The 18,300-nt window shown below is 45.2% G+C and overlaps 1 protein-coding gene across 1 annotated transcript in view; it reads right to left on the reverse strand.

Annotated features, from left to right (window-relative positions):
• The window catches only part of nalcn (sodium leak channel, non-selective), a 195,788-nt gene that overhangs the window by 33,151 nt on the left and 144,337 nt on the right, over window positions 1–18,300 (reverse strand). Inside the window, exons 33-38 of the mRNA XM_072258858.1 lie at window positions 16,603–16,677; window positions 8,899–9,018; window positions 7,235–7,303; window positions 6,483–6,631; window positions 5,533–5,626; window positions 2,881–3,013 (exon numbers count right to left, since the gene is read on the reverse strand). Of these exons, the coding sequence (XP_072114959.1) occupies window positions 2,881–3,013; window positions 5,533–5,626; window positions 6,483–6,631; window positions 7,235–7,303; window positions 8,899–9,018; window positions 16,603–16,677 (640 nt within the window). The remainder of the gene's footprint in view (window positions 1–2,880; window positions 3,014–5,532; window positions 5,627–6,482; window positions 6,632–7,234; window positions 7,304–8,898; window positions 9,019–16,602; window positions 16,678–18,300) is intronic.

The following is an 18,300-nucleotide window of genomic DNA, read 5'->3' on the forward strand; positions in this document are numbered from 1 at the left end:
AGTCAGATATGATGGAGGCACTGAAGGAACTTGTAGGCGCATGAATTTGCAGAGAATGGGGGGCTATGGACATTGTGTAGGCAGAGGGGGCTAGTTTAGTAAGCGTTTAATTAGTTTGGGACCACATCATGGGCCATACTGTTGTATGTTTTATGTCCTATGTTCTACCCCAAGACAAGAACTTGGAGAAAAACTCACCACATCAACTCCTGACACAAGAAAGATCTGCAGATGCTGGAAATCCAAGCAACACACACAAAATGCTGGGGAAATCAGCAGGCCAGGCAGCATCTATAGGAAAGCGTGAACAGTCAATTTTTTGGGCTGAGCAGTCCTGATGAAGGGTCTTGGCCCAAAATGTCAACTGTTTACTCTTTTCCGTAGATGCCGCCTGGCCTGCTGAGTCCCTCCAGCTTTTTGTGTGTGAAGCCTACATCAAGTCCCGACTAGATTTTGCTAGAGTGGGCAATACAAGAAATGGGTTACGGAAGTTGTGAAACTAAATAAGCAGTTATGTAACTCAGCGGTCCCCAACCACCAGGCTGCGGACCGGTACCGGGCCACAAAGCATGCGCTACCCAGCCGCGAGGAAATGATATGATTTGGCGATAGGAGTCAGCTGCACCTTTCCTCATTCCCTGTCACGGCCACTGTTGAGCCATTAGGCATGTGAGGTCATTACCCGCGCGTCATCCATGTCAGCGCGGGAAGAAGATCAACTCCTCAAGCTTGCAAATGACGGCGGGCTGAAAAGTATGTTTGACATAACATCTCTGCCGGCATTCTGGATCTCAAAGTCAAGGCTAAATATCCTGAGATAGCCACCAAAGCACTGAAAACGTTGCTTCCAGTTCCAACATACCTCTGCAATGAATGCAACGAAAACCAAATTGCATAATAGACTGGACAGAAGGAACCCCCTTCAAGTATCACTGTCTCCCATTACCCCTCAATAGGACTGTGTTGTTGCAGGGAAACAAGCCCAGGGCTCCCACTGATTCAGCGATATTGGTGTGTTGCAATGATTTTATATGTTCATACGGAGAAAATATGTGCTGTGTGTTTAATATCCAAACGTTACTTAAAATGTTATGATGCTATTGACTTATATAACCGTATAACAATCACAACACGGAAACAGGCCATCTCTGCCTTTCTAGTCCGTGCCGAACGCTACTCTCACCTAGTCCCACCGACCTGCACTCAGCCCATAACCCTCCATTCCTTTCCTGTCCATATACCTATCCAATTTTTCTTTAATTGATAATACTGAACCTGCCTCTACCACTTCTACTGGAAGTTCATTCAACACTTACTCCAAGCTCCCCTGTCCCCCCCGATAACTGACTTATCGCTATATACATGCGAGGAAAATATGCGCTGTGTGTTTAATATTAAATTGGTTAGAGAAACCCTTTTAGAAACGAAATTGAGTGTATTAGCCACTTATCACCAATATTCTGGTCGTGATTTACACCCTCTCCCCCGTACAGAATCGCCAAAAACGATTTGTAGAAAAAATCGGCACGTACATGCATACGCAAATCACGCATGCGCACTGGTGCCCGCGCAAGGCTTTATGGTCATTGTAGTCTCTCGGGGTAAACAATGTATTTGACTGCTACTCTTGTCCGTTGGCAACCCTACCCCCCCACCCCCACCCTGGGTCGGCCGGTCTGCAAGAATATTGTCAATATGAAACTGGTCCGCAGTGCAAAAAAGGTTGGGGACCCCTGGTGTAACTAGTCAAAAAATTTTGTTTAAGAGAAAATGGTTAATCCAACTCAAAGATTCACTAATCATGATTAACATGGTCATTAGGCAAAGACATTGCCTGGTGTGTTTTACCAAGTTCTGCAATTAATCGGCAACAGTAAAGGGGTAGAAGAAGGTAAACTCCAGATGCTTGGTCCCAGGTGGCTGAAGGATGCGGGCAATAAAGCAATTAAGAATCAGGAATGAAGCCTGAACTGGTGAATGAACAAGTGAAGGCAGCATCCATCACTAAAGACCTTCATCATCTAGGCTATGCCCTCTTTTTGTTACCACCATCAAAGACGAGGTACAGGAGCCTTAAGACCCACACTCAACAATTCAGAAACAACTTCTTCCCATCTGCTAACAGACCACTACTTCACTATTGTAGACACAAGTTCTGCAGATGCAGGAAGTCTTGAGCAACACACACACACAGAATTCTCGAGGAACTCACACCTCAGGCAGCACCTATGGAAGGGAATAAAGAGCAACATTGCTGCCCGAGACATTTCGGTTCCTGATGAAGGGTATCAGCCCAAAATACTGTCTTTTATTCCCCTTCATAGATGCTGTCTGACTCACTGATTTCCTCCAGAACTTTGTGTTTGTAACTATTTTGTTATTCCTTTCTTATATTATTTATTGAATTTATAATTTACAGTAATGTTATGTCTTTGCACTGGGCTGCTGCTGCAAAACAACAAACTTCACACCATTTAAGTCAGTGATAATAAACCTGATTCAGATTCTAACCAGAATAAAGAGAAATGTGTAATGATTTGATTTTTATGAACAGTACCCAAGACTAAGTTTTTCACTGTACCTCGCTGACTACAAATTTAATAAACCAATTCCAACCTCAGAATCCTCAATGAAAATCTGAAAACAGAGGTCTTTGGAAAGTAGTACAACCTTCGTCATATTGAGCCTGTCCACCATTTGGTAGCCAACACTGCAGTACGATAAACCCTCTCCTGGACATGGCTGATACTATCTGCAGTGTGTTCCACTCCAATTGTGAGGTGTTTGACTTACAGGGAACCCTTTGCAAGGATAAACTTCAGCAACACCTGGACCATGACTTTTCATCGCCTAGCTCACCTTGGTTTCAGGCCAACTTACCAACGAGCAGGTTTAACATGATGTACGCAATGATGACGTAGAAGGAGCAGAAGTACATCAGGGCACCAGCATAGTTACCACAGTCTGTCTCCCAGTAGTTCTCATCGCTGGGCGTGCAGAATGGTGGTTGGACCTGAGGAAGAATTACAAGATGAATTGAATGGAGGACTGAATCGAGCTCCCAGGAATTAGACATCCACCTTCTGAGCCCATGTGCCTTTACTCATTTATCCTCAAGGATGAGGCTATTCAGCCCACAGAACACTCTCACCAATCCCATTTCCTTGTATTCTATTCTCTCTCTTACTCTCATCAACTCCACCTAAATTCTACCCCTCACATGTTGGTGGCAATTTACAGTGAACAATTAACCTCCCAATCCACACATCTTTGGGATGTGGGAAAGACTGAAGCAGCCAGGAGAAAGCCACGTAGTTGCAGGAAGAATGTGCAAGCTCCACATGCAGGTAGCACTTGAGGTTGGGACTGAACCTGGGTCCCTGAAGCTGTGAGGCACAGCTTTATTTGCTGAGCCACTGTGTCACTCTACATCAAAACTGAGCAGAAAGATCTGAGAGGTTACAAAAACGCAGCTCTCCCCAGTTTTCTCTATTTTTCTGTCATTTCTGGGAATATCACTAGGGTTGGGAGAAAAGACCCAGACCAATTCAGGGGCCACACACTGCCTACCCCACTGCAGTCTGTGCGTGACCCACACCATGTCCAGGAATGGTAGGATCCCAGACAGAAAGCTGCTCATCCAATGGTTAAGCAGGAATGCAGACAGAGACCAATCAATCTCTTGAACCTGTTCCTATACTCAACCAGATTATGGTTGATCAATTCCATCTCCCCACCTTAATTCCCAATCCCCAAACCCAACACAGATCTATTAGCCTCAGACTGGACATTTGTCAGGTGATCCTGGTCTTCCAACCCCACTAAGCTTCCACAAATTCTTGGGACAGGTTGTTATAGAATCTCATTGTACCAAATACTCCTCAGCAGAGAAAATGGCTTTGAGTCAGAGTCAGAGCAATGCAGCACGGGAAAAGACACTTTTGCTCAACATGTCCATGCCGGCCAAGTTGCCTACTCAAGTGTGTCCTATTTACCCATATTTGGCCCACCTCCCTCTCAACCTTTCCCATGTATATACATACATGTTATAATTGCAAATATTGTAATTGTACCCTTCTCCATCACTCCTTCGGGCAGTTTGCTCCTCATACCAACCACCTCCAAGTGAAGAAGTTTCCCCTCAGATCCCTTTAAAAACTTTCCCATCTCATCTTGAACGCATGCACTCTGGTTTTTGGTTCCCTTTCCCTGGAAAGAATGACTCTGTGCACTCACCTTTGCTCAGCTCCTCATGACTTAATATACCTCCAAGGTCACAACTTATTCTGCCACGCCTGTCCAAACTCTTCCTATAACTCTGGTCCTCAAGTCCTAGCAGTGGTCTCATAAATCTCTACAGTCTCTCTAGTTTAATGATGTCTTTCCTACATCAGGGTAACCAAAACTAGACAATACTTCAGCTGTCTCACCTTACCTGTTCCTCCATTATCCTATTCTTCCTGTACATCATGAACATTAAGGAGAATCATTGAATAAAAATTCGATCTGAAATTCCCTACTGACAAGCCATTGCTCTATTTTCGGGCGATCTCAATGAAACCTATCAAATGTAGAAAGGGTGAATGTGAAGAGGATGTTTCCCATAGTTGGGGAAAGCTAGGACCACAGGGCGCAGCCTCAGAATACAAGGATGTGCCTTTAGAAGAGAGAGGAGGAGGAATTTCTTTCGCCAGAGGGTGATGAATCTGTGGGATTCAGTGCCACAAGCAACTGCGGGGGCCGAGTCACTGGGGCAACATGGTAGCGTAATGGTTAGCACAACGCTTCAGAGTTCCAGCGATCCGGGTGGAATTCCCGCCACTGCCTGGAAAGAGTTTGTACGCTCTCTCCACGACTGCGTGGGTTTCCTCCAGGTACTCTGGTTTCCTTCCACAGTCCAAAGACATATCAGTTGGTAGGTTAATTGGTCATTATAAATTGTCCTGTGATTAGGCTAAGATTAAGTTGGGGGTTGCTGGGTGGCATGGCTTGAAGGGCCGGAAGGGCCTATTCCATGCTGTATTTCCATAAGTAATAAATAAAATAAAGGTTATGGAGAGAAGTCAGTAGATGGGATTGAAAGGAATAATAAATCCACAGACCTGATGGGCTGAATCACCTAATTCTGTTCCTATGTCGTGGTCTTACAGTCTATATTTTTTGATTTCTGCTTCTTCTGTAATTACCCTAAGTGGGAGTCATAGCGTCACAGTCAAACAGCATGGAACCAGGTGCATGTCAACCATTTAGATCAATTCTACATTAATTCCAATTTATTCTCCCCATGATCCCATATCACCGTCTACTTTACATAGGAACAATTTACAGAAGCCTCACCAACACCTTGTACATCCAAACTGATTGAGCTTTGCTACACTAATCCACTCAAACCTTTCAGACAACTATCACATCTTCCTGTAATCTGTTACAAGGCTGCAATAGGATTGTACACGTTAAAGCCTGGGTAACAGAGTCTTTAGGGATGCCTTTGACCCTGGGGCAACGACGAGGCTGTGGTGTTTCTCCACTCACCATGCAGTCATGCATGATCTTATTCCAGTCTTCCCCTGTGACAATGCGGAACAGGACAGTGATGGCTTTACCAGCAGAGGAGAAGTTTGCATGCCTGCGTGGGAGATAAGGGGCAACAGAGCAGTTAGCATCAGGGTGCCGGACTGAGAAATGACCTGGATCAAATAAACGAGCAAAGCTATGAAATCAGACCATACACCAGGCAAGTTAAAGCATTACTCGGTATAAAACATATAAGATATTTTTCCTTTGGAATATAGCTTCTGTCACTATTGGGGGTTAAATAGATAAAGGATACAGAGACAGGGAGGGGTGTATGGACTGGAGGGGTTTAAAGTAGCAGAGCTCGGTATGAGAGCTACAGAGACAGAGAGGGGCATAGTGGCCAGAGGTGATTATAAAGAGGTGTATAGGCGCCGGAGGGGATTACATAGATAGGAAGGGGTGTAGGTATTAGAGGGGCATTACAGAGATGAGGAGGGATATAGGGGTCGTTGGAGGTACAAAGTCAGACGGGGTGTAGAGGCCAGGGGGTGGGGGAAATACAGTGACAAGGAGGGATATAGAGGGCTGAAGAGGCTTACAGAGATAGGAGAGGAGAGTCTGGAGAGGTTTTCAGAGACAGAGGGGTGTAGGGGTCAGAGGAAGCAACGGACAGGAAGGTGTATGGGTTGAGAGGGGTTTAAAAATGAGGATGGGTGCTAGTGGGGTCAGCATGCAAGGCAGAGATGGGTGAACAGGCCTTGTGGGCTGCAGGGGTTTTGCTGAACACAAATGTATCGAGGCACACTAATGCTGTTCCCTACTGGGACTCTGTCTGTACCCCAGAGACAGTGAGAGGCTTTGTGACTTGCCACAGAAATACGTGCCTAAATGGTTATCACTCTTTCAGCCCAAAGCAGTATTTATAAAAACTTGTCAGGGCATCGCAGGGAGAGAGGTTCACACACCTGTTAATGTTCTCCCCGTACTTGACAGTTCCGAACAACACAACTCCAGCAAAGGCATAGCAGATCAGGAGAAGGAACATGCCAACTATAATAAAAAAGCTCTTGTACATACTGACAACTACAGTCAGTAACAACATCTTCAATGTTACCTGTAACCAGATGACAAAGTGTCCTTACATCAGTTGAACATATTAACTGATTAAACCAGTTTAGAGCGTTAAGCATTAAGTTGTGAAAGATTTACTCACTGGAAAATCTTCACACATCTTGACATTTATTCTAAAAATTCCTTGCAATGTTAACACTCACTAAATTAATGATAAGCGAATTAGCTATAATAAATGGAGATTTCTGAGCGAGAACTTTTATGCTACAACAGAACAGCAAGGAAATGAGACATTGAAAATGTTAATGTGTTGTTACTGATGACCTCAGTTTGACCTGCAATAGGGACTGGCTCAACTCCTTGTCGAGATCGAACCTTTGTGTCTCTCCTGGGTCACAAGAGGCGATGGACGCTGCAAACCTCAGCACGACATCTCACCGCGGGTGCTCAAACACATCGAAGCAAAAACAAAAACACACACACAAATGAATGCAGTGAATGGGCATGAAGCGAGTAACACCATTATACACTTCACACGGGACAACAGCAACACAGAACATTGCAAGATATCAATGACGATGCACAGATGCATGGACACAGTTGCGATCTCCGGGCACTGTGCTCCTCGTGCGAGCTGCGTACTCACGTGTTTCCCACAAATGGAGAAGAAGCGGAACACGATGACACAGGCGCCCATCATGTAGGTGTACTCGTTCTGTAAACGGGCCACAAGCAAGCTCTATGATTTAGCCCGAGGAGGATCTTGAGAGTAAGACCGCTCACCCCAAGTGCCACCCGCTGTTTGTGGGCCCACACCAGTCTCCTCCCACTCCTTCCAATCTCCCACCATCTTCCTGGTGCGTTCATCCAGTTTTGCCTTAAACCCAGCCTTGCTCTTGAGCTCCATACCTCCCTGTGGGAGTGAGCTCCACATTCTCCCCACTCACTCAAAGTCCCAGCACACCCAGAATATCAGTGACCTCAGTCACACAGCCCCCTTCAGTTCGACTTGTCCATGCTGTGTTGCCCAGTGAGCTGGTCCCATCTGCTCGCATTTGACCCATTATCCTCTAAACCTCTCCCAGCTATGTACTTATCTAGATTTTAAATGCTGTGAAAGCCCACCTCAACCACCCTTCTGGTAACTCATTCCAAGTATGTACCACCCCCTGCATGAAGAAGCTGTCCCTCATATCCCCTTTAAATCTCTCACTCCATTTGTTTCTGTCACCCTGCTCCCTGGGAAAAAGACTATGTCCTTTGTAATCTTATCTACCTCTATCAGGTCACCACTTAATCTCCCACATTCCCAAAGGATTAAGTCTTAGTTTATGTAATTTCTCCTTGTAACTCATTCTCCCAGGTCCAGGCAAGTTTATGGTGACATACAAGAGATTTGCCCCAACCTCTACCTATTTTTGTGCCAAAGAAAAAGAACTCAGTTTGGAGTTCAACTAGAAATTCTTGCATTTCCACAGCATCACTGAGGCCCGCAATGCATGCCAAAGACTTCAGATATGCACATAGAAAGGTCCTACAGATAAATGAGATAATCACTCAATATCAAGGTTTGACGATGCCGAGTGAGGGAGAAATATCAATCCAGGTGAGAAGCCTCGGCTCATATCTAAAGCCAGGGAGTCTGGATATATCTTGTTTCAGATGGAAGATGGCACCTCTGATAGTGTGGCAGTCCCCCAGTAGGGCCAGCACAGATCTTTATGCTTAAGTTGTACTTTGGATATAGAACAACACAGCACAATGCCAGCCCTTCAGCCTGCAATGTTGTGCCAACCTTGTGACCTACTCCAAGATCAATCTAACTCTTCTCTTCCCCATAGCTCTTCCACTTTTCTTTGACCTGCTGAATGTGCCTATCTAAGAGTCTCTTAAATGTCTCTAATGCATTTACCTCGACCACCACTCCTGGCTACACATTCCATGCACTGATCACTCTCTCTGTGTAAAATACCTGCTTCTGATATCCCCCACTTTAACTTTCCTCAATCACCTGAAAATTATATCCTCTTGCCATTTCTGCCCTGCAAAAAAGGTGCTGACTGTTCACTCTAAATTGGATCTACAAACTTCTGATTTGAACCCCAAACCTCCTGACTGAGAAGAGTGTGTGGTACACTGAGTCAGATGTTAGTATTCTCAAACATTTACAGGCAACTTTCATGGCAAAACTTTCCAATCCACCAGAGCTGTGAGCTTTCACGTTCTGAGCGGGGACTCATTGAATTCTGTTCAGAAATGACATTCCCCTAAATCTGCTCAAAGGAGCTGGAGATATCCCCCTTGACTTACAAGTAAAGCGAAGTGTAACACCACCCAGATCACACCCAGCGATGTCACCAGCAGGTCATAACGGTTGCGTCGGCTCTGCCAGAATCCAGATGGGGACATGGCCGTGATCTTCATGGTCACCTGAAGAAAGTAGAGGCAGAAGCCCATTGAAACACAGGCAGCACGGCAGCATAGCCGTTAGTGTAACTTTATTAAAGCGCCAGCGACCCTGGCTCAATTCTGCCACGTTCTGTAAGGAGTTTGCACGTTCTCCCCATGACCACGCAGGTTTCCTCCCACATTCCAGATTCACACCGCTTAGAAGGTTAATTAATCACATTGTTGCAATTGGGTGGTGTGGGCTCATTAGACCAGAAGAGCCTGTTACAACAAATGAAAGGTATGTAAGCACCATGTTACTAGCTTGTCCACGGAAAGCCCTGGTGCAGTACAGATTCAGTGGATTGGTTCTTGGAAAAAGACAAAGACCCAGAAGTAGAGACTGAGGATAGTCTGCTGGTGGAATTTGGAGGACTGAGGGGGTAAATGTTCTGGGAGTAATGGGTGGCTGCTGACAGAGCATAACACCCTAAGACATAGGAGTAGAATTAGGCCATTCAGCCCATTGAGTCTGCTCCACCATTCCATCATGGCTGATCCCAGATCCTACTCAACCCCATACACCTCCCTTCTCGCCATATCCTTTGATGCCCTGACTGATAAGGACATGGTCAACTTCCACCTTAAATATACCCACGGACTTGGCCTGCACCGCAGTCTGTGGCGAAGCATTCCACGGATTTACTACTCTCTGGATAAAAAAAAATCCTCTTTACCTCTGTTCTAAAGGGTCACCCCTCAATTTTGAGGCTGTACCCTCGAGTTCTGGATACCCTCACCATAGGAAACATCTGTCCACATCCACCCTATCTCGTCCTTTCAACATTTGGTAGGTTTCAATGAGATCCCCCCGCATTCTTCTGAATTCCAGTATACAGGCCCAAAGCTGCCAAACGCTCCTCATATGTTAACCCCTTCATTCCCAGAGTCATCCTTCTGAACCTCCTCTGGACTCTCTCTAATGACAACACATCCTTTCTGAGATATGGGGCTCAAAATTGTTGACAATACTGTAAGTGCAGCCTGACTAGTGTCTTCTAAAGACTCAGCACTATCTCCTTGCTTTTATTTTCTATTCCCCTTGAAATAAATGCCAACATTGCATTTGCCTTCTTTACCACAAACTCAACCTGTAAATTAACCTTCTGGGAATCTTCTTCGAGGAATCACTCTGCACCTCCGCTGTTTGAACCTTCTCCCCATTTCGATAATTGTTCCTTTTACCAAAATGTATTATCATACATTTCCTAACACTGTATTCCATCTGCCACTTTTTTGCCCATTCTTCCTATTTGTCGAAGTCCTGCTGCAATCACATTGTTTCCTCAGCACTACCTACCTCTCCATCTATTTTCAAATCATCTGCAAACTTTGCCACAGAGCCAACAATTCCATTATCTAAATCACTGACAAACAATGTGAAAAGTAGCAGTCCCAATACTGAACCCTGAGGAACACCACTAGTCACCGGCAGCCAACCAGAAAAGGCCCCTTTTATTCCTACACACTGCCTCCTGCCTGTCAGCAATTCGGCTATCCAAGCCAGTACCCTTCCTGTAATGTCATAGCATTTAATCTTGTTAAGCAGCCTGATGTGTGGCACATTGTCAAATGCCTTCTGAAAATCCAAGTAAATGACATCCACTACCTCTCCTTTGTCCACCCTGCTAGTTACTTCCTCAAACAACTCTTAACAGATTTGTCAGGCAAGAGTTCTCTTCACAGAAACCATGCTGACTTTGACTTAACTTGCCATTAGACTCTAAGTACCTCGAAATCTCATCCGTAAGAATCGACTCCAACACTTTCCCAACCACTGAAGTGAAGCTAACTAGCCTATAATTTCCTTTCTTTTGCCTTCCTCCCTTTTTAAAGAGCGGAGTGACATTTACAATCTTCCAGTCTTCCGGGACGATGCCAGAATCAAGTGATTCTTGGAAGAACATTACCAATACATCTGTTATCTCTTCAGCAACCTCTCTCAGGACTCTGAAATGTAGTCCATCTGGTCCAGGTGACTTATCCACCTTAAGACCTTTGAGTTTGCCTGGCACTCTTTCCTTTGTAGTAACAATGGCACTCACTCCTGCTTCCTGACACTCACGGACCTCTGACACCCTGCTAGCATCTCCACAGTTAAAACAGATGCAAAGTACCCATTATTCAATACAGGGTTACAGGTCAAATGCTGGAAGATGGGATTGATGCAAATGGATGCACACTTGGTTTGCCCGGATACCATGGGCCGAATGGCCTGTTTCCATGTTGCATGACTCTGTGACTGCCATTTAATAATGTCACAGGATACTGCAGTAACCCCTACACTGTGCCGACACTGAGAGGAATTTTCTTGCTTTTCGTCAAACCCTACACACAAGAGACTGTTGGAATCTGGAACAACAATCTGCTGGAAGAGCTCAGCAGGTCAAACAGCATCTGTGGGGGGGGGAAGAATTCTCGATGTTTGGTGTTCTGATGCAGGATTTCAACCTGAGATGTTGACAATTACTCCCACCAAACCCTCTCCCTACTCCCCCTCAGATGCTGCCCGACAGGCCGAGTTATTCTAGAAGATTCAAACAACAGGAATTCTGCAGATGCTGGAAATTCAAGCAACACACATCAAAGTTGCTGGTGAACGCAGCAGGCCAGGCAGCATCTCTAGGAAGAGGTACAGTCGATGTTTCAGGCCGAGACCCTTTGTCAGGACTGGGTCTCGGCCTGAAACGTCGACTGTACCTCTTCCTAGAGATGCTGTCTGGCCTGCTGCGTTCACCAGCAACTTTGATGTGTGTTGCTATTGTAGAAGATTATTTGTTTTTCCACTTCAAACTGTGCCTGGGATTTTTCACGTTCAGCTGAGGGGCTGCTCATTAATGCTTCACCCCAAAAGGTGGCTCTGACCGTGCAGCACTCCTTCAGTAATCAAAGTAAGTTCATTATCGAAGTACATACATGTCACCATATACAACCCTGAGATCTGTTTTCTTGCGGGCAATCACAGTAAGTACAAGAAACACAACAGAATCAATGAAAGACTGCACCTAACAGGATGGACAACAACAACGTGCAAAAAAACTGTGCAAATACAAAAAAAAGAATAATAAATAAATCAGCAATAAATATCAAGAACATGAAATGAAGAGTCCATAGGTTGTGGGAACAATTCAGTGATGGGGAAAGTGAAGTCGAGTGAAGTTATTCTCTCTAGTTCAAGAGCCTGATGGTTGAGGGGTAATAACTGTTGCTGATCCTGGTAGTGATGGTCCTGAGGTTCCTGTACCTTCTTCCTGACGGCAACAGTGAGAAAAGAGCACGACCTGGGTGGTGGGGGCTCCTGACGATGGATGCTGCTTTCCTGTGCCAGTGCTCCTTGTAGATGTGCTCAATGGTGGGGAGGGCTTTACCTGTGACGTTTCCACTACCTTTTGTTGGCTTTTCTATTGGTGTTTCCATACCACGACATGATGGAGATAGTCAATAATACACTCCACCACACATTATAGAAGTTTATCAAAGTTTTAGATGACATGTCAAATCTTTGCAAACCTCTAATAGAGGCACTCCATGCTTTCTTCATAATGGCACTTATGTACTGGATCCAAGGACAGATGCTCTAAAATGATAACACCCAGGAAGTTAAAAGTTGCTGGCCCTCTCCACCTCTGATCCTCCCAGGAGGACTGGCTCACGGACCTCCTATTTCCTCCTCCTTAAGTAAATAACCATCCCCCCTTTGTCTTGCTGACACTGAAGTTGTTACTGTGGCCAGATTTTCCAACCCCCTCCTTTTCTGTCTGCTGATTTGTTATCACCTTTGACTTGGCCAACAACAGTGGACTTGCGATATCACAAAACAGACAGAGCTTTCCTGATGAAGCATCAATCAGTTATCGTCAAAGCACAGGCCTTGAAAAGAGAGCTGAGTTTCAGGCTCCTGCACACTTGATAGTACACAGACGTTTTTCATCTCACATCAACCAGCAGAACAGGTCTGCAATAACTGGGAGTAGAAATTCTGCCATCTTTACCCTCTGAATGGCTTTGAATAAATTTACTGGGAAACGCAAACCTCTTGCCTTTATAATTCTGATCAGACAGAGCACACAAGTTTCTGGGAATACTCCATTACCTCTTGTTTTGATTCAGAAGGGTGAATGTCGATTTTCCTGTCTGTTTTGATTTGCGGAGCTATTTCTAATGTACAGCTGATATAGTTTTCTTCACAGGACACTTTCTGGCCCAAATGTGACTCGGGCAGACTGTGGGGGGGGGGGAATGAGGGGGGAAGGGGGGGAACGAGGGGGGAAGGGGAAGGAGAGGGAGACGGGGAAGGAGGGGAGAGAGAGAGAGAGAGACTGGGGAGGGCGGGAGAGATGGGGAGGGAGGGAGAGAGAGATGGGGAAGAAGGGAAGAAAGAGAGAGTGGGGAGGGAGGGAGAGAGAGAGAGAGACTGAGGGAGGGAGGGAGGGGGAGAGAGACGGGGAGATGGGGGTGCGGGAAGGAGGAAGACGGTGGTGGGAAGGAGGGGGAGTGAGTGGGTAGAGGAAGGGGAAGAAGAGGAAAGGAGGGAGAGGGGTTTAATGGAGGGGTGAAGGAGAGGGTGTTGTGGAGTGGGGGATGAGGGTGAGGGGGATAGAGGCGAGGAGGGACGGGGACGAGTGGGGCATGGGGCACTCATGAACACTAAACTTGTTATTTCTTATTGTTTGCACTACTTGTTTCTATAATTTACAATAATTTTATGTCTTTACCCCATATTGCTGTTGCAAAACAACAGCTTCCACTTCATATAAGTCAGCGATAACAAATCTGATTCAGGCTCCTTTATTTGTATCATCTAAGTTCTGCTACTGCTTTCAAGAACTATGAGCATATCAGTTTTCAATTATTTCACAGATTGTGCTTTAATTTCTCATGTTTTGAAGGTCTTGGTGAAGTTGATGAGCCTATTGTCCTGGTTTCATCTCCCCTGAGCTTCCTGAGTGATGATTAAGCACAGCTGGCTGGGACGTTGACCAACCCATGCACGGCCAGGACTGCAAAATTCACTCTCCAGTAATTAAGTAGTCTCATTAATTTATCAGCATCTTCTCTCAATTCAGCAAGGAATACTAAGTAATTTTGAAGTACCAAGCTCATTAAAAAAGTGACCTTTCATCCCCTGGAGTTCAGCAATATCAGATTACAAACTGCTCTCCCCAAAATTGGAAGCAAATCTAATAGATGATCAAAGACATGGCAATATTGGACAAATTAGCCTTTAATCTAGCTTTGCAGAATGAGAAGACGCACACACACCACTAATGGGCAGGCAACTGCTCAGATTTTACCAGCCTGTTGAGGATATGAAATTGCTAAAGCTCTGATTAGATCTGGCCATCATTGCTAAGGCTGGCATTTATTACCCAGCACTGCCCTTCAGGTGGCGCTAGTGAGCCATGTTCTTGAACCATTGCAGTTCTGCAACATCCCTAATGTTGTGTGGAGAGACTCGGTCATGATGAAGAATTGGTGATAAATTTCCAACTCAGCAACCTGTGTAAGTTGGAGAGGAATCTGCAGGTAATGGTGCTCCATATGCTTTGTCCTTGTGGGTGGTAGAGGCTGTGGTCTGGGAGTAGTCTGGTCGAGCAACTGTAGTGCACATTGTAGATGGTGCACACAGCAGCCACTGTGGGCTGGTGGTGAAGGGACAGCGTTCAGGGTGGTTGATGGGAAGTCAGTCAGGTGGGCTGCTTTCTCTTGGATGCATTGAGCATTTTGAGTGTTGTTGCAGCTGGCACTTTTCCAGATAAGACTAAGAGGAGTACAAAATAGAAGCGAGAAGAGCCTGGTCAGCTGCTTTTTGGCATACAGCAAGGTGTTGCTGAAGGGTTATCTAATTGAGTGGTTCAGATGACTGAAGCAGTTGATGGGGTGGACAGGGACAGAAACCATTCCAGTAGTAAGCCTTAAAACATGAGCACAGCGAGGACACCCTCCAAAAAGCCACCAACGTTTTTTTGTGAGGGTTACAGAATAAAGTTGGGGATACAGATCAGGCAGATTCACATCAAGGATGGTTGCTACCCTGGCCATTCCCTTTCTCTTTTCTCTCTTCTACCTTCTGGGAGAAGATACGGGAGCTTGAAAGCCCAGACGACCAGACTCAGAGTCAGCTCCTTCTCCACTCCACCAGACCCTTGGTCTAGTCACCACTCTCTAACACTCTTCCCAGTGATGCAGCCAAGTTCTCCAACCCTAAACTTCAACTCTCAGTTACTGTCACTGTAGCATCTTTCTATGACTACTTCAGACTGCACCACAATCTTTGCACCAATCCAATTTGCATCTGCCACTGTATTTATCGGGGCATTTATTATTATGTACACTGGTTACTCTAAGCTTCAGGGATTTCAGTGCAGTCTGGTGTATATGACAATAAACTAATCTGAATCCAACTGATCAATGGAACTGAGGTGAGGAGAAACTACTTCACTCTGAAGTCTGTGAATTTTCCAAATTCTCCTTCACAGATGTGGTCACCCAGTAGTTGAGAGTATTTAAGCCTGAGGTCGATGGATAGTTGAGCACTGAGCAAACCTTATTTGCAGATCCAGTGAGAACCTGCAGATTGCAGATCCAGTGGGAAAATGGGGTGGAATACCATCAGTGGAGTGATGATGGTCTGATTAGTGGAGTAGGCTCACGAGATAATGTTCTCTCCCTGCTATGTTTTCTCCTTCTGATTAGGTTGCCAATTTAAAAAAAAGTTTAAGATTGAGGTGAGCTTCTAAGCAAATACTCAGGTCAACTAATCTCACAGTTAAAGTGCATGAACTGACTCACATCTCGAGAAAAGTGCTGTGTGCTAATTGGTGAATGGTTCAAGGAGTATTTTGAGACTGCAATCACAAGTGGTGACACAGTAGTGTAGCAGTTAGCACAACACCTTACAACGTGTCAGCTGTAAGATCTGGGTTTGATTCCTGGTGCTGTCTGTAAGGAGTTTGTATGTTCTCCCCGTGACTGGATGGGTCTCCTCCTGGTGCTCCGGTTTCCTCCAACATTCCAAAGACATATGGTTAGGATTAGTGCATTCTGGTTAGGGTAACATATAGTTAGGGTTGGGTTTTGGGTACGCTATGTTGGTCCTGGAATCATGACAACACATGTGGGCTACACAGCACAACCCCTGCTGATTTGAATGGATGCAAACAACATATTTCACAGTCAGCTTCAATGTACATGTTGCAAAAAAAGCTAATCTTTATCTTTAACTCTTTATAAAGCTATCTGTCTCATTACATTGCCTTATTCCCTGCCAACACTGCCAGGTGCAATATCAAACCAACATCGAAAGCAACAGAATGAATCCATTTCCCAATAAATCACCAAAATCTATCCATAATGGGGAGTTCCTTTCCTGCAGGAATCAGGGACACCTTGATTCTATGTGCTCCTTTGCTCAGATGGCGTATCAATTAAAACGAGTTGTCAGTAAATGTGACCTTGGTTGGCAGTGGAGACATTCCTACAGCTGGCAACAACTCTGGACACACTATTCAAATGGCAGAAGTGTGGGTGCAGCTGGCGAAAATGTATTATCAAAACTAGTGTTACCTCAAGGACGAAGATAAAGGTGAAGATGACAGACATCGTCGCCAGAGGAACTGTGACCGGGTCATCAACATCCCACTGCAATACAGAAAGGATGTCATTGTAAGTCACCTACAGCCTTTGGGTTTAAGTCCACGGAAGATAATTGGAAACCCAATGGACAGAGAGGGGGACATAGCACAGTATCTAGTAATTCCAGCTCTCCTCTACACTACTGCAATAATGCACACTACACAATGCTGGGGGATCTCAGCTGGTCAGTCAGTGTCTTGGGCTGACACCTTTCATCAGGACTGGAAAGAAAGGCGGCAAAAAACAGTATAAAAGGGTGGAGTTGGGGGAGGAGCAGGAGCTGAGAGGTGACAGGTGAATCCAGGTGATGGGGAGAAGGTAGGACCGTAGGAAGGGGGCAGGGAGAAAGGGAGTGATGTAAGAAGCAGGGAAGAGATAGGTGGAAGAGGCAAAGGGGCTGAAAAAAGAGGTATCTGACAGGAGAGGACAATAAACCATGGAATAAAGGGAGGGGGTAGGGAACCAGGAAGAGGAAAGTCTGGATGATAGTCAGCTCATAAATGTGGGGGTGAGGAAGGAAAAGAGAAGGGGAAAACAGGTCACAGAGATAAAAGAAAACAAGAAGTGGGTGGGAGGGAGAGAAATCTCCGCTAGACTATTCATTGCTTCCTGACATATCCCTCTCTCACCTTCTACTCACTTTCTGTCATTCGGTTCTTCCTGCCTTCCATGCTGAGGACACAAGTACAGATCAGGGGGCTGGGGTGGGGGCAAACTTCGTGGAGAACTCTCCCACTCCACAACGGTGCCCTTTCCTGCTTTTCACATATCCCTTTAATTCTTCACTCCATTCCCACTTTACCCTCATCCTCTTAAAGCATAAATGAATCATTGTTTGACTCATTGTTCCTCAATATCATTGAGCATACCAATGAATCTCCATTACACCTCCTCTACTCTTTAGCTGCTCCATGTGTTTCATTCTAGTCTGTCACTGCATTTTAAACGCTATTTAATCTCTCCAATTTTTCCAGGTGTTAATAGAATGGAGAATCTGTTTCTCTCTCCACAGATGCTGCCTGACTGCTGTATATTTCCAGCACTTTTGCTGTAATTAACATTAAGAACTGTGTGGGTCAATTCTAGATCTATTCCTGATGTTAATGATCTCAGCATATAAGGCTTGATTTATTGCAAGCTCAAGGCTACTTGAATGCTTTGGTTGCTATTGTATACAACGCCTCTAGTAAAAAAAAACTTTGCTTTGAGATTCCTATTTCTGGGATCTCCTGAACTCTAGAACCTTTTGAAATCTTCATGATCAGTCCATTTTGGCTTGTTGGTCATCCACAAATTTATCTCCACCACCGCCACTGGTACCTTCAGTTACCTGGACCGTGAGCTCTGGAATCCCTTCTCTTAACCTCTCTACCTCAACCATGTCTATGCAGAAACCCCTTTTAGTCCACCACTTTCGCTAAACTTCCCAATCTGTCCAGGTGGTTAGGTGTCAAATCCTGTGGCTGAGACATGATACAACATTAAAGGTGCTATATGAATGAACATTGTTGCTGTTGTAGAGACAATAACCTTACCCTCCACCCTACTGTATGCTCTGTGCCTCTGGACAGAAGAGGCTTGTGCTTGTACAGCATTTTCACATCATCGGAGTGACCCAAAGCACGTTGC

This window comes from Mobula birostris, chromosome 5, assembly GCF_030028105.1.
Source record: "Mobula birostris isolate sMobBir1 chromosome 5, sMobBir1.hap1, whole genome shotgun sequence".
NCBI lineage: Eukaryota > Metazoa > Chordata > Chondrichthyes > Myliobatiformes > Myliobatidae > Mobula > Mobula birostris.